This window comes from Zosterops lateralis (assembly GCF_965231275.1).
Source record: "Zosterops lateralis genome assembly, chromosome: 2".
NCBI classification, from domain to species: Eukaryota; Metazoa; Chordata; class Aves; order Passeriformes; family Zosteropidae; genus Zosterops; species Zosterops lateralis.
This window is the reverse complement of record NC_139763.1, coordinates 63,558,374-63,583,780: the sequence shown is the minus strand read 5'-3', so window position 1 is coordinate 63,583,780 and position 25,407 is coordinate 63,558,374. Positions and strand designations below refer to the sequence as shown.

Here is a 25,407-nt window from a genome sequence, read left to right as displayed (position 1 = left end):
AGTTTTATTTGCCTCATTTACAGCAAACCCAATCTGTCTCATTAGCATTGACACAGTCTGTAGTTAGCAGATAGTGCACAGAAAATTTGCTACTTAAAATAATACCACTATTATATCTTTAAATCAGCAAAAGTATAAACGTAACAGCAGTGTTTCAAGGAATCTGGATAATGTAACAGTCAAACATTCGGGCTTTAAAGTTTCAAGCTAATCCATGTTTACAGAGAATCAGAAGGAGCAGTGTTAGGGGCAGTCACTGAACTCTGGATCTTTGAGGCATCTGGACATGACCAGTGGTTAGACACATCAACCTCTAAAAAGAAAAACTGCAATACTTCAATCAGATCATTCTCATTTCATGATTTGTTGTTTGAAGTTCCTAGGAATTCAGTTTCACAATGCTAAGTGAAAGTGAATGAGAAACAGAGCTCACACTGCACAGCAAACGGGTAGCAGGGGCTAACTAAGGTTTCAGCTAATACCTCACAGGAGCTAGTCACCCCAGCAGGCATCTTCCCTGATCAATCTGCCTATTTGCAACAGTCCAAATGTATTGTGGACTAGAAGAGAATTTTATATTTCCCAACATTGCTTCTGACAGCTCAGATTCCTGTTTGCTGATATAGCAATTTAAAAGTCCATAATATTTAAGACTGATGGATGTGTTTAACTTTTTTACCCTAAATACAGTATAAAAGGAAGCGCCAAAGGAAGAACAGTGTTTCCTAGTTATGAAAAAGAGCATTTAAATTAAAAAACCCCAAATGTTAAGAATTTCAATATCACTTCTAAAGTAGCCTTTTTTACCCTGAAAAAGTACCCTATATACCCAGTTTTATGTAAATATGGGCATCACTGTCTATCAAAACACCATGACAATACAAACTTGAGCTGGAAGAGAGATTAAAAGATACATCTCAATTAGATCAGATTGGAAATACTTAGTCAGTAATGGACCAGGGGCTTGGTGGAAGAAATCTCTACAAACCAAATCCTTTCCTATGTATTTTATCCTCTACTTTAAAGAGAGAGGGAGAAAAAATAAAGACAACTGCCATCTTTTGCTACAGTGTGTAAACTATAGTCTGAATCTGTTTCTAGAGAATGTCATTCTGGCTGCTGTATAAAGTGTGTAATTCTGTAACATGCAGAGGCCTCGTGGACTTTACCCAGTTATGGCAAAGCCTCAGTCTCTAGGAAATGGAATATGACAGACTATTTTAGTTGGAAGGGATCTATGATGATCACCTAGTCCAACCGCCTGACTGATTGAGGGCTGACCAAGTTGTTGTTAAGGGCATTGTCCAAATGCTTCTTAAAATACTGACAGGTTTGGAACTTTGGCCACAACTCTAGGAAGCCTGTTCCAGCATTTGACCACTGTCTCAGTAAAGAAATGCTTCCTAAGGAATAAACAGGTTTCAGCTAGCAGAGGATCTGCCTCAAACAACTTATTTGCCAAGTGTGTAATTCTCACATATTTTAAGAGTGGAGATTCTGTAACTAAAAGTATGACTTTGCAAAGCAGTTACATTTTTGTCATAACTTACAGAGAGATTAGAAGAGCTGTCCTTTGAGGAAACATAGGTAAGCACTTGGGGTGACTTTGTAGGTCGTGGAGTTTGGTGTTCAGGAGATAGGGTCATGCCTGAGTCTCAGACACAGTTCAGGCATTAACCTTCCCTTCCAAACCTTACTGATAGATGAGCACACAGACCCAGCAACCAGACCCATTTGCAAGAGACTGCAAGAAAAACCATGCTTAGAGCTTTAGGCAATTTGCACCTTCTCACCTCACAAAAAAAAAAGAGAGAGAAAAAAAAAAGTATAGATCTTTAGTCACCTTCGTACACCATGAAAGGGATCATCTCCTGGACATGCTTATTTCTCCCCACTGACTGTATTAGCAACCTACAGTGACTAACTGACTTGAAATTTAATTTTCATGTGTCATCCAATTCTCCCAAATGTCAGTTTCTGAACAGATTAATTCAACAGGGGCTGAATGCCTCAAGTATCTTGGGAGGAACCTACTGTATCAGAGACCAAAATTAATCTAGAATTCATATCATGCATATGAAAACAGACATTTTAGAGAGAAAGGGCAATTACTGAAAAGTTTTATGAGGATGCTTCATTCCATGAATTTTCATACCAAATAGAAGCAGAAAAGGCTATGAACTACACAGCCTTCACTCTTGTTTCTACACTTATTTTCAAACAGAAAATATTAAAATAAACATATCTGAACGGTAGCATAAATTGTGCAATAAATCTTCTCAACAAAAGCAGCATAGTATTCATACATTGTATGTATATTACTATACATCAAAGAATTTTGAATCCTCACTTTCTGCTTTAAGATGATGGCTTCTAGGAAATTGAAAGCAAATTTTCAATGCATCTGCAATCAATGATACAGTTCAAATAAATTGGAAAAAATATTCTGATCTCTAAGGCAAAAAAAAATAATTACACTTAACTAAGAAAAAACTTCACCCTTCCTAACTAAAAACCATGATTAGGTCAGATAGAGGAAGGATCTACCCTTAGTCATCTAAACTCACATATTTTTAACTTTTCTTTGTGATGTTATTTTTTAAAAAAAATTATAGCCAACAACCAGTTAAAAACTTCCATGGAAAAGATTTTTCTCTATATGAAATGTCTCATAAGTTTGATTATGTATTTTGCAGTGATGGTTGCCACACAAAAGTACTAATCAATCCTGGGGAAAATACAGCTTGATAATGAGCTTCCCTAAGCTGGCACTGAAGCATTGCATGCCGGAGAATTCCAATGGTTCCACTGAATACATTTCTGCTGCGCTTCAGTGCTATGAAGTCACTGAGCAATGGAAGAATAATTGTCAACTAAAACAAACCTCAATGAACCTCCAAAATGAAAAGTTATACATATCTGCTAATTCAATAGAGCCAAAGGTGAAGTAAAAAAAAGGTCAAAAAAATCAGCCAAAAAGGACAGAAGCAGCCATGCACATACTCTGTGTTCTGTGAAATCAAAGCGCAGATAAAAGAAAGAAAAACAGCACAATATGGAAAGTGATGGAAAGTGAGAACAGTTATAACACTGTATGTTGTTAAACAACTTTTAACACAGATATTTTTTTCTTGTTGAGGAAAAGATCATGAAACATATTGCAGTTCTAGGCTTGATTTTCAGCAGCAAGGCGAAACCAAAGCAAGCTGGAACTTGATAATGTACCATATGGTTTTCAGAAGCAGAAGTGCCAGAACAAAAACCTAGGAAATTCATTTAGCAGTCTACTCTAGATTTATATTTTCCAATACCATCTTCACCATTATAATCTCTTCTCTAATGCCACACATGTAAACAATCTAAAAGCCAAAAAAAGGGATTACTTCATTTATTTTACAGCCATTTATTACTCCACTGACTGAAGATATTCTCCTCTGATAACAGGTTAATAATAACAACTTTAATATCAAAGGTTTAAATATTTAAAGAAGAAACTGGTTTTAGGAACATTAACCTGTAGATTTGATGTTAAATATCTATTTAAACCCACATGTAATATACATATTCACTACACATATATACACACACAGTGGGATTTTTGGAAAACCCACCAAACATCTAAACTTCTCAATAAAATCTGGAGGATAAGCAACAAGCCTCCCAAGCTGTAAGTGTTACTTTATCCCTATACCTTGCCAAGAAATAAAGTCAACTAAAGGTCAAACACTATCTCCCATTGCCCAGAGAAAAGGAAATGGTTAACAGGTACTGGGATACTTTGAGAGTGCTATCTATATTTTCTGGTAATAAAAGACACATAGGTGATATAGAAATGTCTCACTTTGCAACTTTTTGCAGCTTTAGTGGGAAGGTACTGTGAGGGTCCAGAACTCTAGGGCTGCTGCATACTTGTGTCAGCAATTTACTGACTTGCTTTGGAATAGCACTGGGTGCTGTAGGAACTTTCCAAAACAATTTAATATCAGTGTGCTAAAGTAGTTTGAACTCTTGCCTCTTCTTTTCCTCTCCTTCCAGCAAATCAGGACTCACATCATCAAGCACATCCTTCCTGTCCAGCCTCAGCAATAATCACTAAAGCATCACTGCAATAGTTACACCCTTATGTGAAAAACCCTCAGGCACTTCTATACTCATACCATGTTTTCCCAGTTTCACTTGGTTTTTATCAACTCCTATAGCTCTGCTCCACTCTCCACCTACAACCTTACTTACCATCAAGTACATTACGCCCTCATGCTGAACACAGTGATAGGAAGTGGTAAAAGCAAGCAGTACTTCTGTGCCTAACAGAGGAGGAGGAGCCAGCGGGCTTGGTCTTTGCTTTTCCTTTTCACTGCTTTTATCCTATGAAACAAACAGTACTCCCTGTTCTGTGGGACAGAGAACCAGGCAATCTCCCATAACAGCACTGAGTGACATACAAACATCCACACAGTTATCCATGTTTTCTGACTGAACACTAACACATTCCTCTAACTTTGTGGATTGTTTTGTTTTAAAACATGGTGGAAAGTTACAGCTTTAACCTGATCAGACACTTCCGCTATTTGAAGCATATGACCTTTCATCTTAACATGTTCAAATATTTGTACTGCTATTTCACATTTGCACTGCCAGCAGAACTTCAAGTATTTGAAATAGATTATCTTGAAGATATGAACTGTTCCAGAAAAGTATGGAATGGTCTGCATCTGTCTGGTAACTCACTTATGCAGTATAAACAATCTAAGTCACCATAATTACAAGAGTTAATTCTGGTAAAATGCAAGAAGGGGTAAATTGACTTAAAAACTCCTCAGATGTTTTACAGCTGAACAAAAAACTTGCAAGTTTAGTATACAGTTAGCTGGTCTAACACAAAAAAATAGCAACATAGAAGCAAAATAGTTAAATAAAGAATTTTCTACTGGTTTTCAATACCTTTCCAGTCAGAACTGACTAAAGCTAATTAGTTCAGCTACAGACCAACTTATACATTATGAATATGCAAGAAAATATCCGTTTGTTTACATGGACAAAGCAGCTCTGAATTTTGATTGCAGTAACACAAATTTTGTCAGCTCTACAGGTTAAGTTATAGTTTATGCAATCCAACACCAATGCTGTGAAGAAAGGAACAGAAGTACTCTTCATAGATCAAGGAAGTAATCACTAAAAAATGTATGTACTGTAGCTAAGTAAAAAGACTTACAGAAAAATTAATAACTCCATCATAAAGACAGAAGTCTTCTCCTTTCTTATAGCTTCAAAGTTCAAGGGAAAACAAAGGAATACAATGCACTACTATTCAAATTTAAAATATTTTTTAGAAGTATGAAAATGCTCAACACTAAAATGTTTTGTACTTGAATACATCATACTTTCCAAAAGACCATTTAAACTCACATAAGACTCAAAATCTTGCATGATTACAGTGTAAGCTTGACAGTACAGCCTGACAGTCTTATTTTTATGGAGGGCAGAACAAGTAACTCAGTCTCAACTATGTTTGAAAGGTCACGGTGAACAGGGGAAGTTCCCAAGGACTAGAAGAAAGCAAATGTCAGTGAAATCTTAAAAAAAGGGCAAGGAGGAGGATCCAGGGAGCTAGAAGCTTGCCAAGATCACCTTTAGCTCTGGGAAGATGAGTGAACAAAGCTTCTTAGAAGCCATTTCCAAATGCATTAAAGACAAAAAGGTGGTTTGGGGTAGTCACTACGGATTCACAATGGGTAAATCCTGCCAGACAAACCTGCATGGCCTTCTACAGTGACATTACTGGCTTGGTGAATGAGGGGAGAGCATAGCTAACGTTTATCATGACTTCAGCAAGGCTTTTGACACACTTTTGAGTAACACAGAAACTGATGAAGCACAGACAGACCGTAGGCACCAAAGTAGACTGAAAACTGGACCAAGTGCCAGTCTTGAAACGTGATCAACAGTGCAAGGTCCAGCAGGTGGCCATCCACTGGTCACCTACTGCAGTGGCTGACAGCGGAGCAGACAAGGACTACAGTCTTCTTTAAAGATCTGGAAGTTGGCTGGGACAAATCACATCATGAACAAGTGACACAAATCCAAGTGGAGCAGCTGATGCACTAGATGGTTGCATTGCCATCGAGAAATACAAATTCAAGAACTGTCCAAGCAGACACTAACACACAAAAGCAAGTCCCACCATTCAAGCTACCAAGTTGTAAGCAAGTATCAATCTGGAGAGCATTGTTACTAGTACATGTTGTGCCTCAGCTGCTATGTTCTACCATAGGGAAAGGTTTATTCACTTTAATAAGATCATGCAGTAATATAAATATTTAACTTCCAAACTAAGCCACAACCATGGGTTGAGAACTTGGCAGCTATTTGGTCCCATTCTTCCATGAAGAGGTTCTTCCACAACACAGGCTTTCTGCTTCATACTTCTTACAAATCTCATCTCTGTACCACTTCTGCCTTTACCTAAATCTCTAACACATGTGTATGCCTAAAGCTGCACAAATATATTCCAGACTAAGGATTACTATCTTTTACAATGTCAACATGTCAGTGATGTGTTGGAAGGAAAAAAAAAAATAGTCTCCTTACCTGTTGTGCTCCATCTCCACTAACAATAGGGGAAGTCAGAAGAGGGATTTCACTACTTATAATTGAAGTGGTATCCAGTAATGGTGGATGTTCTGCCATCATTGATGGTACACTAATTCACAAGATCACCTGCAGAGAAAAGTTACTCAGATGGTTAAACTACATATTTATTATTTCTGTAAAAATTATCCTTAAAACCTACCTCACTTTAGAAACAACAACAACAAAAGAAGATTATGAAATCAGACACCTTAAGAAAGCATGTTACCACAACAACCAGCAATCACACATGCCTGAAGACGTGTTTTTGTCAGCTAGTACAAGCCTTAGTTATATAGAGAGGGTGCTTTACACCCCCTCTAGCGGCTGAACCTCAGAAGAAGATAGATCACTACCCTGGAGCTAACAAACCTGAATCTTTTAACTTTGTAACAAACCAAGGTTTCATCTGACTGGCACTGCTGATAAAATACGTACTGAGGAAAAAAGAGAAAAGAAGAAAAGAGCAGTTGCTTTAGAACTTACATATATAGTGTTTTTGTTTATGTGAAACCAGTAAAAAAACAAGATATATTAACAGAGACATTTACTTTTTTTCTTTTTTAATAATCACCCCACATTCCCTATTATTCTAATGGATAAATACTTCAGGAACAACTTGTTACTAGAAAATGTCCTATTGAGGCACAAATAAATGAATAATAAAAATAAAAAAAATCGTCTGCACAATCTGACATTTCATCATTTTAAAATTTATTAGACCCAGAAATAAAGCTGTGTCACTTTGATAACCAGTGGCCCTTTAATCAGCAGCTAGAACTTGGAGAGGAAGGGAAGAGATAATGCCCACACACACACAACTGTAATTCCCATAACCATACTACAAAAAAGCTTTTGCTAGCACACACTGCAGTTACAAGAAACCTGATAACAAGAAAAAAAAGACACAGAGGCAAGAGGCCCATGAAAGCAGTGATACACTTTAACTCTGAGGGATATCACATAACATTACAGAAAGCAGGATTCAGCCCAGCATTCCTTTCAATTATATTAACAAGTCACAAGTAACATGTTTTCTGATATTTTGCATCTCAGTGTTATATGGAGACTGGATGGAAGAATTAAGACTGAAAAAGCTGAAGATTAACATTTTTTCCATGCTGGAAATAAGTACTGCAAGTCTAAGAAGCTGCTTTTGAAATTGCATTTAGTTTTGTTTAAAAAAATATCACTAAATTACATTGGTTTACTGTACTGGTCTTAACTCAATCCCAGCTAGACCTAGTACACATAGCTTTTGAAATAAAAAAAGAATTAGATCAACAAGAACTGAGAAACTGATATTACTTAACAAAACAGAAAGACAGATGGAAAGAATTCACTAGGGGTGAATGGCACATTCAGAATTCCCACAAGTTAATCACATTTTGCATCTGAAAACAATGCTTTACATCAAACATAAACATAAAGATTAGGCTGAGAAGAAGCTTGTACAGTATTTCTAAAGCAGAAGTGCCTCTATTAGCAAGTACTTACAGTAGTCTGGTGAAAAAAAGTGAATACAATTTCTGTGTGATACAGCCTGACAGCCAGTAGTGTTACAGGCTTTTACAAGTTTTGCCTTGATATCATCTGGCAACTGAAACTCCCTACAAAGACTTCCAAACTTCTAGTTCAGATATACTGTCTGCTCATTAACAGAGGTATTTACTAGTCACAGCATTAACTTCAAATGAAAAAGAAGAACCCTATAAAATGGAAGGAATGATAAAGTCAGCTTAATGACACTAACTACAGTACCGAGCTCTAGAGACATTTGGTTAACTGGTACAGCTTATTACTCAGAGGCATTGCCTAAAACTTTATCCCACCAAATGGACTGTTTTTACTTGCTTGCCCCTCTAGGGCAGACATTGTAGCTCTGCTGTGGGCTGAAATAGTACAGTACTCTCAGTACAAGAGGACTCACATTAATAAAGCACTACAGGCCTCTTGTACAGCTACACATATACAGAACAGCTCAACTATTCCCATACTGACGGTTGTCCTACTGTAAAACTAGGAACTTCAATAAAAATGTATTCTAACATTATTTAGGTGATTCATTTCCTTTCATGCTATAATCTACAAAGACTTAAGTTGGAGAGAAAGAAAAGTCTCTCTAGGTTAAAACACGCAAATCTATCTCTGATTACTTAAGAATTCATCAATGCCTATGCCAAGTCACTTATACCTGCTTAGCCAGACTAATTGGTCTCTCAAGCAATAAGGACAGGGTTTTTTTATTCCTACCTTACATTAAAAGTTTTCCTCATCATCAGACAAATCCTCCAAGCTATAGTCAGTCTCCACGACTTCTGCAGGTGGGCAGAGGGCTGATGAAATCTATTTTTTGATTACCTTTCAAGCCAGCAAGTTTGAGGGTAAGCTTCCCAGGATATTATCCAATGACTGTTTAATGCGAAATGAATGCACAGCCCGAAAGCAGAGGTCAGAATCAAGGCATCCCTCCTCCCACAACAGCTTCAACTAGGCTTGATGTTGTGCCATTTCTTAGTCTTACAGCTCCAAATATTTTGTGCTACTATCTAAAGTGTCACAGAAAGAAAGGTAATCCAACACTCCAAGCAATAATGCAACACACTCCTGACCTAAACTGGCTTGAATTTCCCCATGTTTAAGGTAAATGGAGGTCATTATTTCCAAGCCACCATGCTAATGACTAGTCTCTCATATCAGAAAGCATTAATTGCCTTTATCACACATTTTTGACTGAATTCATAACTTATGATGCACTCAGTGTAATCACCATTTTTTACGCATGAATCAAAACGTGTCTATCAAATTGAACACCAGTGAGAATTAAACATAACCTAAACCGACTTCAAATACAAATGTCATTACAACCTTCAGGCCTTCCAAGACATGAATAGCTCTGAACATGTCTAACATCTGGTCTCAGGTTCATTCACTCCTAGAATCATTTAGATTGAAAAAGACCTTTAAGATTATCAAGTCCAACCATTAACCCAGCACTAAATCATGTCCCTCAGCACCATGCCTACATATCTCTTAAAGACCTCCAGGGATGGTGACTCCACCATTTCCCTGGACAGCTTGTGCCAATGCTTAACAACCCTTTTGGTGAAGAATTTTTTCCTACTGTCCAACCTAAACTTCTCCTGGTGCAACTTGAAGCGATTTCCTCTCGTCCTATCACTTGTTACTTGGGAGAAGAGACTGACCCCCACCTGGCTCCACATCCTTTCAGGCACTTGTACAGAGTGTTAAGTTCTCCCCTGAGCCTCCCTTTCTTCAGGCTGAACATCCCCAACTCTCAGGTGCCCCACACCAGACTTGTGCTCCAGACCCTTCCCAGCTTTGATCCCCTTCTCTGGACTTTCTCCAGCACCTCAGAGTCCTTGCAGTGAGGGACCAAGAATCGGACATAGGGTTGAGGTGTGGCCTCACCAGAGCTGAGTACAGGGGCACAATCCCTGCCCTGGTCCTGTTGGCCACACAATTGCTGATACAGGCCAGGATGCCACTGGCCTTCTTGGCCACCTGGGCACACTCTGCCTCAGGTTCAGCTGCTGTTGACCAGCACCCCCAGGTTCTCTTCCACCAGGAAGCTTTCCATTCTCTTGCACAGGTGTTTAATGATTTGATTTGTGTGAAAATTAGGTTCCCTTAGACAATGAAGGGCTTAGGTTGGTAGTTCACCTTTGGCATCCAGTCTTTAGTGCCTTAACTGGGACACAGCTAAATTCCATGTCAAGCATTTGATTTATTCTGAAGACAGAGCACACTGCTCATCAATAAACCCTGACAGGAGGTACTATGTAGAATGTTATTCCTGACACCCTCTACAACAATAATAAAAGTGCTACCTGTCAGACTGTGTAATCAATCTAGGAAAAAAACGTTTTCTTGACAATACAATATTAGATTTCTCAGCAATGTCACTGAACTAGCCTTGAAGACTAAAGGTTTAAACTTCACACCAATGTGGGTCTATACTACACGTTCATCAAAAGCCTCTTCCCCATCAGTAGTTGAGAGGCAGCAATCCATACAAGTCAGTGCACATAACATGGTGCAGGTGCTTCTTTTTGCTATGAGAACAAAGAAAGATACCACTTTGAAAACAGAGAATGTGTGGCAGGAGGAGAAGTCAGCTAAAATTGACAAAAGGTTGGCATCAAGACAAGCAGAAGTGCTCAATAAACATACTTTGGAAATAAATTATATCACATTCAATGCAAGGACCTCAAGTGTGTGCAGACAGAACCTTTAGATCAGCAGATCCCAGTAGCTTGCATTCAAGACCTCTTGGAGACATTTATCTAGACCTTCAAAAAAGACTTGCAAATAATCTGGGTCCTAGGAAAGTCTTAGGGGTCTGGAAGAAAACCAAAAGTTTTGCAATAAATACTGTGTTGTAAAAGGGACAATCTAGTCCTGTTAGCAAACAATCTGAGGTCAACAGTAGATGTTATTTGTAAAGAACTAAAATACAATTAAGATTGATTGAAAAAACCTTGTCCAATTAACTTCATACAAACCTTCTAGTGATAGATACTGCTGAAAAAGGTACTAATAGGTGGGAAAATAACCTTAAAATCTTACTTGGCATTAGAGAGCATTTTTCTTCAATAGAAAAACAGAACAGATGGATTAAAACTGAATGGACAGACCTTAAATATTAACAGTACAGAGTTGTTGAGCCATGTGAGTTTCCAATAGGAAGGGAAGATATCTGTTCTTGGCTTCTCATTACAGAACATGTTTTTAGCTTGCCTCTCAGAAAAAATTAAAAAAAGGAAGTCAAAAGGAAGTCTGCAAATGACAAGCCTTGACAGTGATAAGAGACTGAGTCATTTCAGTCAACTAAAATGGCATGAATAGCTTAAAAAGTTAGGCATAGCAAAAAGTATTAATGCAAAAAGGTAAAGCTGCTCTTTCTAAACAAAAAAGAATGGTCTCAATCCTGTGAAGAGTTGATTCTGACAAGGACAGAATAATAAAAGTGGACAGTCGAACACAAGCTTGCCAAAAGGCTTTATCAGTTGTATCAACAGGTCTACCTCCCTTAGCAACATGGAGGGGAGGATGTTTTTCCTGCCTCTGGCTGCAAATACCTACCATCTCTACTGGAATAACCTCACAAGCTTTGTTTCCAATTTTCTGACTTAAAATTGCTGCTAACTGTTCCAAGTATGAGCAACAGCTTCTTGAACATATTGTTCCACATTGAAAACACTGAAAGCAAAGTATGTGCATACCGTAATTTCAGCCATAATCCTCATAAAGCTGCTCTGGATGATGTAACTGTCCTCCAACTCCATCTAGTTTCTGGATACACTCAGGACTTAATGAGGCATTGAAAAAGGCACAAGAAAAACAACTTGCATTTGGACAACAGGTAAGGTTCAGCCTGCAAAACCACTACAAACAATTCACTAGCCTATTGTCAGATTTCCTGTACCACTGAAAACTTTGATGCACCAGCCTTCCGAAGGGGTAAAATAATGTGTGGGACAAACCAAAGGATTTATTAAAATCCTACTCACTGTACCATTCTTGTGGACATATTAAAATGGACCAGATAAGGAAGAGGACACATTAGATAAATAGAGAGATAATTCTCAGTTGCTAAACACAGAAGCAGCTGAGAAGTAATTTGCTACTGGTGGAGCATTAAATGCATGGTTATTTAAAAATCTACACTGCTTCATGCACAGCAACAACTGCTGCATGAACAGCTATTTCATTTCTTGTCTTGCTACTGCATATACTGAACTAGTAACAGACATTCAAAGGCAATTCAGAACTGCAAACTCAGTCTACCCTGAGTCTGTTCTACAAGGCAAGTACAGGGTCTCTCAAGATTACAACCAATTGTGTAGGTTAATGCTTTGTACAAGACTTACACTGTAAACTACCTATTGCCCACTACCCCCACCTGAACTATTAATTTTCCCTATTATTATAAGAATTGCAAAATACCTTAAAAGAGTTTTCTGAAGCCTATCAAAGCTTAAACAAAGTGAGGGCATCTAAATTTACTGGATGTGATTTGTTTAGACTCCAAGGCTCATGCCTGAGGAACCTCTAAGACATGAATTACACTAACAAGGCAAAAGGCTAAACGATGTTGAAGCTCAAGACCTGTGTTCCACTCCATAGTTCAGTATGCAAGTTTGCCTTCCTGAATTGTGATAATTTAACTCAATCCTTAAATGCCTTCAGATTTGGTCCTTTATTGTTTCTGTGACATTACCCTCAAGTTGCAAAGCAATACAACAATACAACACTGCTTTTTACTCTGTCAGTTGTTCACTAAGGGTTAAGGAGTGTTTTAAGGCTGAGATCATTGGGCAGTGCATTCAGTGCATTTCCTCTGCACATGCACAGGATCAGCATTTCCATCTCTAAGAGACCAGCAGCTGATCTTCAGGATAGTCTCTGAAAAACACATCAGCATTATATCAGCTGGATCACCAAGGTAAAACAACATGAGTCAGCAGCAGTGTCCTGTAGCAAGGAAGGCACTGGAGGCTGGATTAGCAGAGAAGTGCAGCCCATGGGCTCAGAGAGGTGATTACTCTCTGCTATTCAGTGGTAACAAGGTGGAATTTGAAATGCCGTGTTCAGTTTTCTCTTCTCAGCCACCTCCTCCTCCCACTACAAGAGAGATTCGACAAAGACTGTTCTTGGGCTTAGGCCCACGAAAGACAAGGAGAAGCTAAGAGCACTAGAGTAGCCAGGGGTCACCTGCTAGCTGGATACCACTACCTGAAGGATGCTGGTTGACAGCCTTAAATCAAACTCTTCCTGGAGGCATGTTGGCCAAGTGTTTGGACAATGCTCTCAGACACAAGGTATGACTGACTCCTGGGGTGTCCTGGGCAGTGCCAGGAGTTGGACTCTATGATCATGACAGGCCCCTTCCAACTCAGCATATCCTATGATTCTGTGATGGGCATGCACTGCACTACTGGAAATTCTGTCCGTCCATAAAGATAAAAAAAGGTATCTTGACAATGAGAGTGGTGTAGCACAGGCACACCTTGCCCTGAGAGGCTGAAAAATTCTTAATCCTGCAGATCAGTAGTCTCCAAAGAAGAGTAAACATACCCCAGCACAAGTCAAACTCCTGGCATGTGAGAAGAAAATATTTTTTGTCACTGGAAAAAAAACCCTTTTAAATACTGGTTTTCATCTCTACTTTATCCTTCCTTTTTTTCTTTGCATATGCTTTATAGGATACATATATCAATAGAGTAGCAAATGCATATAATTAAAAAGACTACATTTATAGGAGGTGCACGCTTAAAACATTCTTTACTTATGGGGTGCATGACTAAAAAATCTGGAGACCAGTGCTGCAGAAAGTCAAAACCTGACCATGCAAGGTCTTAACAAAGGGCTGAAGAAGGCAATCTCCAAACACCCTGTCAAGCAGAATTTTTCCATGAATTTCAGAGTATTAGTCAAACAAAATACAACACATAATGCCAAAGCTGAATGGTTTACAGTAGATCAGAACCCAGAGGGAGAACCATAGCTTGCCTCCAAGCTTTTAAAATTCAAATTTCAAAGTAAAAATTACAATGCTAATCAAAATTCAAACTTGGACACCTAATGCTCAAACTTTGGAAGACATATCCATAACTCTGTCCACAACAGAACTGCTTTATAATTTGGCCTTTCTCCTAAAAGAGGAAGGGTGCATTAGAGGACAGTTACGAATTAAAAAGTTATACTTTCGCATGAACATCCTAGGCAAACAGGCTTTCCAGTTCAGCTGGGATGTAGACACTACTATGATAAATGGAGTGATAACTAGTAACACTGTTGTGTACAGGAAATACATATGGATCACTCCTTTCCTAGAGATTCACTGCTTCTGGTTATTGAGTTTGATACAAAAAATAATTAATTGATTTATTCACAACCAGAGGACTTGTAAGGCCACACTCCACAGTGGTGTTGCTGCTGCCTATCTACTAAGGAGAGACTTGTATCGCTGTTTCTTTTCTCAGTTTTCCTGATTTATAGAGTACTGCTTCTCTACCTACCTATGTATCATCACAATGCTTACTTAATAGTCTTTCACATCCTAGTTCTGCCAAATCTAGTGAACAGACACAAACTTTTATTATTCCAGAGAGCTCTTCAGAAGAGCCATGAATTCTACACAACACAAGGACAGAAGTTTAAGCAGGGACGAGACAAAAGCACCTAACACAGAAGGGTGCAGTGTAAGAAACTGGCTTAATGAAATCAATACTAAATGTTTCCAAACTGCATGTTGCTCTTACACAAGAGGCAACAAACCCACAGCTTTTCCGTAATTTCTCTGTCAGTACTGCAGTTTCATACATGCTTCAAGCAGTATCATATTACAGCTGGCCGTTCAGGTTGTCTAAGGTGTGTTTTCCCAGTGGGTTCAGCAGAGCAGAGCAGGTGTGCATTCCTTCTTCACCTGGGTCTTCACACAGCTACACTCCCCCAGGAACCACAGGCAAGGCCCATCCTCCAATCCAGATAACTTCCAGTAAGAAATAAAAGCTTCTCTGAACAGGAGACAGCACTTAGGTTTTGCCAAAGACCACGGAATGAATTTACAGAACCTAGAAGACCATAAAACCATCACCCAATCCTAATGCATTAAATGCTCTAACATGCAGACAGCAGATGCACTTCAAAAACAAGTATCTTTCAAATGGCTGAAGCAGAAAAGCCCTATTTAATATAGATTAGAGCCTCACATCTGACTCTTCTTTTCAAGAAGATGCAAGCTACTATTTAATTTTTTTCCTGTGATTGAGACATTTATAAGTAAATACTCACCATGTCTGTTCTTTAGTGTTTCCTGTGAGATAAATTTAGTCTTTATTATTTTCTACAGTCTTCAAAATGTATCTCCTGCTTGACAATTTCAGACTTGTAAAAGTAATTAATTCCTTCCAATCTGTCAAATCAGCCACCCAGTTCAGAACTTATGAGACAAGAGTGGACAAATAGAAGTGCCCAAGCCATACAAATAAGCTAAAATGAGGAAAATTCTAGAATATTCCAATGCAGCCCTAGGGTAAAGAAAGAACAAAGAATATACAACAGATGTTAGTAATAGTATCACTTAATGCACTACTGGAAAAAGCTCAGATAGAGTGATGCAGCTGGTGTAGAAATGTATTAGAATATAATTACCCAGAGATCCATAAGGTTGTAGCTGAGCTATTAAAGTTATGAAGCATGCTGAAGAGTTTTGTGTTTGTTTTTAAGAATCAGAACTGAGCAGAAGGATTTTCTCTCCCTCCCTTTACATTTACCACATTTTCCAGTCAAAGAGTTTCAGATGTGGCAATTACAGTACACCAGCCTTTCTTTTTCAGTTCTGAACTAATTATTTCAACTAATATGCAATTTATTTAAAATACACACTTTGATCCTGATAAAGTATTTGTCCTGTTTTACAAATGTTTTCCTGGGACACTTGATAAAATACTTTCCAACAGAACAGAGAAGGGTTATTTTTTGTTAGAAGAAGGGTGTTCTGGGGAACATTTCTCTTTCACTAATTGGTCAATCTCCTTTTAAGTACAGTGAAAATGAAATGGCTGTTCCCTTCAGTGCTGGTCATAATACTAAAGTCACAGATAGGCAATACAGGAAAACCATAAAAATAGTATCGTTTAATGAAGTAAATCAACAAAGTTGAAATCTGACAGTCACTTAAGAGTGAAGATACATTAAAGGTTTTAATAAGCACTGGAAGTTCCTACAACATGTACATCAATGCGGAAATACTTCAAGTATTGTCACAGGCACTCACTCAACATAATTCTCCAAGTCGGTGAAACACAATCCACAACTCTGTTCACACACTGTTACCACCAGAAGGGGAACACTAAAAGGTGTAAAATGAATGCAGTACTCTTATGAAGGAAACACTGACTGCTGAGCAAATACAAGCTGCACATCAACAGCCAAAGAGTCACCAGATCTGACTCACACCCAACAGTCACCACCTGATCTACTCAGAGCGAGAATGGCCAAGCCCCACAACAACAAACCTTAGCATTGCAGGAGTTTACTGTGCTATAGTAAATTAATACTTATTTCAGGTTACCTTCAGACTATAAACTGCAACGATTTAGGAGCAGTTTCAAATGCAGTTCATGCATTCATGCCATGGGTACTATAACCTCTATAAGAATGCATAGTAGATAATTGGAAATACCCCAGCTGTTCAAGTTTAATGCATTTGTATTTATGAGCCAGCAATTTTTGAATCTGAGCCAAAGAGGCTAAGTTTTTAATAGTAGCTGATGTAGGAAACTAAACTTTTGAAGGTGAAGAGTACATAGAGGAAAAACTAGACAGTTATAAACCAGTCATCCATAAAGACACAATATGTTCATGGACACTTACTAACACAGCTTGCCCAGCACAAGTGCTGAACACTTGACTGTACACAGCAAGACCAGTGCAACCAAAACGACTTCGAAACATCATAGTCTGGTTTTAAATGTTGTTGTTACTATTATATTATTAAAAAACATCCACAATTCTTATCTGGATGAAGTACATGTAACTTGAAGCTGTTGCCTATGAAGAATTCAGCACTTCCCTCCTATTTGCCCAGCCCTCTTAGACCTTCAAAGAAGTCTAAGATTTTAGTAAAGGGTAAATGCAAACCTAACACAAATCAAATCAATCTGTTAATTTTATTTGAAACTAATTTGATGGTGTGTATTCTAGAATCAAAGAGCAAACTGTCAGCAGCCACATGCAAACCTATACCTAGGTACATCAATCCAATGCATGACACACAGAAGGTGCAATACTGTAACCTCCTTTGTCTTGGAGAACATCTTCCATTTAGATGCTCATGGGAATCATCCCCAAAAAGAATTAAGGAGAGTGAACTGCATAATGTATTTTTTGCACCACTTGTAAAAGATCTGCAGTGAAATTCCACTTTATTTATGCTACACTGATGTAAACTATGTTTTGTTTTACACTCTTGTAACTCTCAAGAATTTCCTTAAACCCTTCTAGTTTTACTTTTGTACCAGCAAAACTAGATTCTTCTAAGCTTCTGCCAGGAATGGATTTCCTTCAGTTTGTTTTCTGAAAATCACATGGCTTCAAAACCAACTTGGCCTTTCCCATTTAACTGTTACTTTTGCCTTCATTTCTGTTTAATAACACACTTCGTTTTTGAGAAAACAAGCAAATTCAGTGCCAAGAATCAAGCTACTTCCTCATTTGTCATTGACTCCCTTTTCTCTGAGGCTGTGAGTAGCAACGAGAAATTTCCAAAATAATTTTTCATATAATACTTTTAAGGCAAACTAAAAACATGGATATATTTCCATTAATGCCTGCAACTGGTCAGTGAGATAAATTTATTGCAGAGACAGCTGCTGGTGTTGGAGCTACAAGGAGTGCATGACTCAAGCAGAACGAGCAGCTTTTAAAGAACTCTTATGAAACAGCTTTTTCCTGCTCATTCTGAAAAATGAAAACTGTGCTATCCAAATGTAAGGTGACGTAGGATCAATGAGGCTACAAGTCTAAGAGACTTTAAAATTTCTCTCCACTGATTCTTTTGGAAAAGCTGTAGATCTCTGCTTCCATAAGGAACAGGACAACAATAGAACATGACAAATCGAGACAGACAAATGAAAACTACTTCCTAAGAGTAAAACTTCAACAACAAAAAAAAGGTCTTTTGAGGCCTAACACACGCATTTGAAGGGCATTCTATTATCAAGAATTTAAACTCCTCTAAGTCAGTTCTGCTAAATGGTCCTAGCAGATCCCACTTGCACCACTGCAAGAAACTGGCCAGCAAAGTGAATTAAACTGTAGGACAGATGCAGTTTAAAATTAACCACGTAAGAATTGATCAGTTTTAACACAGAAGTTTCCTGATTGACTTCACACAAAAATGTGCAAATACACAAGTGAATACTAAATGTAGGTAGGAATAAACAGAGAGGAAGTGCTTCAAAAGGAGCTGCTTCTGCCAGTGTCAATGCATCACATTCATGAAGCTGCAGACCATGATAGTAAAAAAGGCCAAGAGGCACCCTGCTAGGTGCTTCACTTTCCTAATATTAAACTCAGTCACAATGGTACAGAAGCAGTTATTTGAACCCCACAGAAAAACAAAACAAAAAAAAAAAAAAGGAGAACAGCCAATCAGCATCTCAACCTGAAGGCAATTCTTAGAGTCTGAATGTGCTACTCATTCTCCAATGGAGGAGCATCTGCAGCTACTGAAGGGGAAGACCAGCAAAATGAGAGTGGGTTTCTCAGGTGGTATTAGCAATCCCTTCTCCCAAGTTCCACACCATCCTCCTAGAAAAGTTTTAGTTAATCAAAACACCATGGGACCAACTAGTTTGATTGCACAATTAAGTGAAGGGGACAAAGCTACCCTCAATTTCCTCTTTTACAGACAAAGTTGCAACACTGAAAAGCTGTCAATTTGTTAACAACACAGTCGCAAAGTCAGGAACTGATTTGTTTTGAGCTGTATTGCCATGATGTACATACTTAAACGTACTGGGGTACTTTTAAGATGTATTACTTGATTTATGGTAACTTACCCTCACCATTCAAATGCCACCACTGAGCGGAATGTGCATATAAACTAATATTCTTAAATGAGGGCAGTTATTAGCAAGCCTGAACAAATTAAAACAAAATACATTTCAGATGCATCTAAGATTAATCATTGCCAACAGCCACTGCTTACTTCCACAGCTTCTTTTAATCCTAACTTCTTGGTATGTCATTTCAACATCTTCAATACACTTTCATACTTGACTAACTGGGTAAATACTTATCTTACAGTGTTGTCCTCCCCAATTACATTTTTAATAGACTCTACAGGATTTGCAGAGACACGGTAACTCTTGTGTTTTATGACATTTATTCTTACTGTAAAAGGTCCCCTAACAGCCTATCAATACGTATTTTGAAATATTACAGCATACTTGTAGTCATCGCTCTTTCATTGTCAAAACATTGCAAGTCACCAAAGTTTGTGCTGAACCTTCTTATCCATTCAATTTCTGCTCACAGATTAGTTTCCAGCTACCTGCACACCTTTTGTAGATCAATACTACTTGATTTTCTATCCCCACCTAAAATGCGTCCTTGTGTCACAGACTAAAATTACTCCTACTTGCTATTCTCTTGTCTCCATTTCCTTCTGTGAAGTTATCTAGTAGATACAGCTCTTCCAGTTAAAAGGACAACAAACTACAAAACCCAAAACCTCGCAGTTTAAAAACTGGAAGTTAGAAAAGAAGGATTTATTTTACAATCAAAGGAGTAAGATCTGGTATGGAGTATGTTACATTAGTGAGGGGAAATGAGACAAGAGCAGCCCGTGCTTGTAGGATCCACAGACATTGGCTCTACACACTGGGGAAACTCAACCCCATCTACAAGGGAGTATTTACACTTGTGAACCACAGTGGTTTTTACTTTTTACTGTGTGTAACAGAAAAGCTCAAGGCTGACTAAGTTAATTTTCACTTCAAGTTATTCAAAATCAAAAGCAAATAAGAACTGAGCTTCACAGATTTAAATTCAACCAAGGTACAAAAAAACCACAAAGCAGATTCAAAAAGAACTGCATGCAGAAGGTAAAGCTAACATTCGTGGCCTGCATATTCCTTTTCACTTCCAGTAACAGAATAAAGTTACTACCTATCCATACCTGTCACAGTGAAAATCCTTCTGGACCTTGTTGAAGACATTTATTACATCTTAGAAAGTGCTGCGCTCCTCTTATTAATGGCTAATAAAAATTACCTCTACTGGTCAAACTGGGATTGCAGACTTGTAGGTAATTTAATTTTGGACAATTTGTTATGCCCCAAGTAATTAAATATATAATAAGGTACAATATTTTCTACTGTCTATAAATGCAGAATTTTGCAGTGTAACTTTTCGTCTGTCCTAAATGCTTTGGAACAACTCTGGCAGAAAATTTGGGGGGAGGTACACCACAGGCATATTCAGTGCTTCTGTTTAACTTCTGCAAACTGCTGTTGAGGTGGTGTTTGATGCCCAAGGCACTAAACTGAAAGAGAGGATACCAAAGTTAACCTAAGTGATGTTTTGACTGCAGAACAGCATGAGCAGAAGGTCCACATATCCTGAAAAAGTAAAAACTTAATGGGAGACAAAAATATAAATTCTGTTAAGCAAACTGGTAGATATAGTGGTAAGTCTGGTGAGACTGAGGCCAAAAAATGTGCTTGCCTAGACATAAACAGTGAAAATTTACTTGGAGCCATGAACAAAGAGGGCTAAGCATGTCCAGCCTAGCTCAGTTTGAAATGTGCTGTGAAGACATCACTAATGAGCATGGTGCTAAAGTTTTAATAAAGTATTTAGAAAATAAAAGGATATTCCATTCCTGAGGTATTGCAATTCTGAATACAAAAGCTTTCTAAATCAACACATGCAAGAAGAGTAATAACATAGTCCTCTACACAACTGTGCCATCAAAGTGAAGACCACCAACAGTTTCTGCAGCGTGTGCTGTAACCAAAACTGATTATCAATACAACCAAGAAAAGGTGCATAACCTAACAAGTGTCATCAGGAGTCCACCATGAAAGGAACAGCTGAAAATTCTATTTCATTATTGACAGAAGAGCATAGTAAATGCTATTTTAATTTACATTTCATTAAAGTCATCTACGACAGGTTAGCAAAAAGTCTGCAGATTTTCAGTGGTTACAGGCTCGAGAGTGTGTCAGCAGCCAGAACAGGACCAGATTTCTGGGGGGCAAACCAAATGACTTCAAAAATATTTGTTCCATCTGAATCCAAGTGTAAATTAATTGGAACAATTAAAGATGACAACCTACAAGAAACATGTAATAGTATTCAGTGTTACAGACATTTCCTAAACATCCTGCTACTTCATCAGCCCTACAAAATGCAGACCTGAGGATAACAATCCAAAATCCTACTGGACATAAACATAACTATTAAACTTCATGAACAGACAAGACTAAGAAAAAGGCTGATAGTGTTTTTCTATTGACATCAAGTGAACATCAGCATTAAGGAAGCTCAAAGTTTACTGTATATGGCAAAGAACAAGCAAAAAAACCAGTCATTTCTGTCGCTCAGGAAACATTGGCCCCATGCGCAAAATAAACATTTTTCATGTTTGCTGAACAGAAAAAAGCAGCAGTGTATTCATTCCAAACTATTATTGCTTTCCTGAGATACAGACAGTATTTTTTAGTTAAACTAAAGACTTGACACTCCAAGTCAAATCCATCTTTACTGAGATCTGGTCCTACAGGAAAAACATCAGCTCTCAATTCAACTCATGCACTCTAAATTGCAGTGAAGTTGAATTTTACTACAAATTGCCTGGGAATTTCCCCAAGCCAACAGTCTTAAAGAAATCAGTGATAAAATAAAGAAGTGTTATTGACACCTATAACAGAGAGAATTCATATTCTATATAACAGAAATGCACTGATGGAACATGACGTTATCTGCAGACCTTTTTAGCAGAGTTTGAACTAGAAATCCCACAACAATTAGACGCTGGAGGTAAAAAAAAGATGCAAAGTTGCTAGAGGAAGATAAGAGTTCCTGAGGTTTCAGAAGGCACTGACAAGGACCATCAATGGATGCGGACAACACTGTCTAGGAAGTAGGTCTGCATCCTCACAAAAACTGTCCTCTCTGGTATCCGTCTGTCTGGGAATGAACAGGACTGCATGTTTGCCAGTTCAGCCCAAAAAGAGGGATGGGGCTGGGTTACAGGATTCGCCACTGACAGAGGCATCAATAGATAACCACAACACCCGCACCTAACACCTTCCCAGCATTCAGTATTTCTAGAGACCAACACATGCACAAAGCATACATTACTGCAGAAGTGACCTGCCAGCAAGGGAAATTGTGGCATCATCTAAAAACATTTAGATGTTAAAATCATCCATGACAAAGTAATGACAAGGATGAAAAATTAAACCTCTCCTGAAGTCAGGCTTTAAGAGTTCTCAAGTCTTAAGACAGAACACTGCAGAAACATGTTCAGGTAAGCAATTAAAGCTGCAATAACAATTCTAAAGGATCTCTTTGAGATCTTCAGCCAAAATGATCATCAGCATAACACTGAGTTAACTGATGGAGGTCCAAATACAAGTAAAATTAAATGGCCATAAGGCAAAGGTTAACAATGAAAAGAACCCCAAGATCCACAGGACTCGGAGCCAGAGGCAAATGAGGTTTGAAGTTAAAAGTTTCTGCAGTTCCATTACATCACTGCCCATAAAATCTAAAGCTTTTGAGTTTTAAGTTCACAAACTAGTAGAAACTCCAACTTCAAAAAGGTAGAAATGCCATCAATGGACTGAAATCAGGTAACTTTAGAGCTGGGTGTACTGACCCGACCCTCATGTAACTCATACACCTAGAGCTTGTCATACATCAAAAATCCTCAGAAGAGCTCCATTTGCCCTGAAAAAAACCCTGAGACACCCACCTAATTCTGTTTCAATATTATCATCTACAGTAGTCAGCCTGTGACTCTGCTCCAAGCTGATTGCTCATCCCCTGACCAAGTGATCTAAGCAATAGATCACTGAGCCCTGGCCTTTCTGAGGACAAGGATTTCTGTCTCTCTTAACCAGGGCTTCATCTGCTAAAAATCAGTGTCCAGTGCCCCTGTGGAACTGATACAGCCCACCAATTTTCTCCCCCAAAGTCACCAGCAAAATCATTCTGGTGCAGTTTGCACAAACAACTCCCAGATTTAATATACATGTGCCAAGATGGTTTGTGCCCAGAGAGTGAATCTGGACTAGATGCAATGTTTTCAAACTTGACCAGCACCCTTCCTGCTCCCTCATGCTTAGTAGAAACACCAGCTGTCAAGAACTCTATCCAATTTGCCAACATTGAGTGCTGGAGATACTTTTGACTTTCACATGTGTGTACAGCTTTCTCCCTACCTGACAGCTTGCTACTTCCCCTTCATCATGTGATTAAATTTCATAATTATTTGAGACCATTTCCTTAAAAAACAAAAGAGGCAGAAAAAATGTAACTGATCATCCTCTCTGAATTCTAAGGACCACTGATTTGCTGTGACTCATACTATTTCACAACACAGAAAATAAACACATCCATGGATGCAGATTCACATCAGTTAAATTTCTAAGCTGCGTAAAGCAGAAAGTTTCCTATTGCCATAACAACAAAATAGCTTCTTTTAAGCAGAAACCTTAGCAGGACTGGGTCCTACAGCTCCTAAGACAGCAGCTGCCAAGCATTCAGCAGCAAAAAATTTAGAGATTTTTAAGTCTCCTTGAAAATTTAAGGCATTTCTAATCAGGTATGTATTTGATCAAATGCAGACTCAAATTCTGAAAACAAAGAACATTTCACAGAAATAACTTCATAAGGCGAAATGTTCTAGAATAACACTTGACATGCAAGGTGTCTAACAAATTGCCTTTGACAGGCTTAAACAAATGACTAACACGGCTTGAGGTGCCATTTACAACATTTTCTCCTGCCAAATATATTTTTCTCTTGTTTCTGCCGCTTATTTTCTTTACTTCGCTCAATAAAAAACAGCTGTAAAGTTTCGTTTTTGCTCATAGTTGGTTTCACTTTCTAAGTCGCCGGGAAGCAACGCAAAGTTTCTGTTTAGGCTGGGCGATACTCAGGGAGGGGGAAATCGGGAGCAAATCTGGCTGGAAGAATAACGCCTCTGCTCGGAGTCGGCACGATGATTACCGTGCTTTCGGGAGGACTGTTTTTACCTACACAGAGCAGCTCAATCCCTTTAGCTGGGCGCTATGAGGGAACCTTTACGGCTTAGGCGGAGAGCAACAACAACACCACCAACAACAACAACAGCGAGAAAGAGGTGCCGAGCACCACCACCGCCGCCTTCTCCTCCCCGCCTGTCACAGCTGGCTCAGCTGTCCTGGCCGCGCTCCGCATCTGCTTCTTCCTCCGCCTGCCTCCTCCCGCCGCACCCGGCGCTGGCAGCGGGCGGATCCCGCGCCCCGGCCGGCACAGGCGGCTCCGAGCCGCCCAGGGGAGGGAGACACAAAGTTTCTTTCGCGAGGCTCCGTGGGAGGCGCGGCTCCCGGTGCTGCCCGGCGGGGCGCGCCGCTCCTCAGGCAGCGGGGCGGGCCCCGGCCCCTCGCACCCCTCTCGCCGCCCCTCTCGCCGAGGGGAAGGCGGCGGTTCGCCGTCAGCGCCTACTCACCGCCATGGCCCCGCGGCTCTCCCGCCCGGCTAACGGTCCGCGCTCCGCCGCCAGCGGGCAGCGGCGCCGGGGCGGGGAGCGCCGGGGGGAGTTCCCGATGGCGCAGCTCGGGCAGGGGCGGCGCTTCCCCCACCCCTTTGCCCGCCCACTCGAGGTACCTGCGCTCCGGCCGCCGCCGCTCCGCCGCCTCTTCCTGCCCTCCCCGCACCTGTCACTGCACCCCGCTCCCGCCGCCGCCCCCGCCCCGCCGCCTCAGCGCTGCCCGCCGCCTCGCCCGGCGGCTCGCGGCCGCCATCTTTGGGGAGCGCTGGGGGGGCCGCGAGGGGGCAGTTGGCTCTGGCGCGCACTGCGCCTGCGCGGAGTCCTCCCGGGCGAGGGGGCGGGGGCGTCGGCCGGAGGGGGGCGGGGCCATTGTATGTGGGCGTGGCCTGTGCGGTCAGGGGGGCGTGGCCGGCGGGGAGGGCGTGGCCGGCGGGGGCGGGAAGGGTCAGTGGGGTCAGGGGGGTCAGTGGGGTCAGGGG

The 25,407-nt window shown here is 39.8% G+C and overlaps 1 protein-coding gene across 3 annotated transcripts in view; it reads right to left on the bottom strand.

The window, feature by feature from the left end:
* Nucleotides 1-25,109, bottom strand: part of FNDC3A (fibronectin type III domain containing 3A) — a 111,390-nt gene extending 86,281 nt beyond the window's left edge. Inside the window, exons 1-2 of one of the 3 annotated variants that reach the window (XM_083884966.1) lie at nt 25,045-25,109; nt 6,589-6,717 (exon numbers count right to left, since the gene is read on the bottom strand). In XM_083884966.1, coding sequence (XP_083741092.1) covers nt 6,589-6,690 — 102 coding nt within the window. In that variant the 5' untranslated portion in view covers nt 6,691-6,717; nt 25,045-25,109. Of the gene's footprint in view, nt 1-6,588; nt 6,718-24,886; nt 24,950-25,044 lie in introns of those variants that run through there. The other 2 variants (XM_083884967.1, XM_083884968.1) reach the window with 2 other exon arrangements.
* Nucleotides 25,110-25,407: the final 298 nt, after the last annotated feature.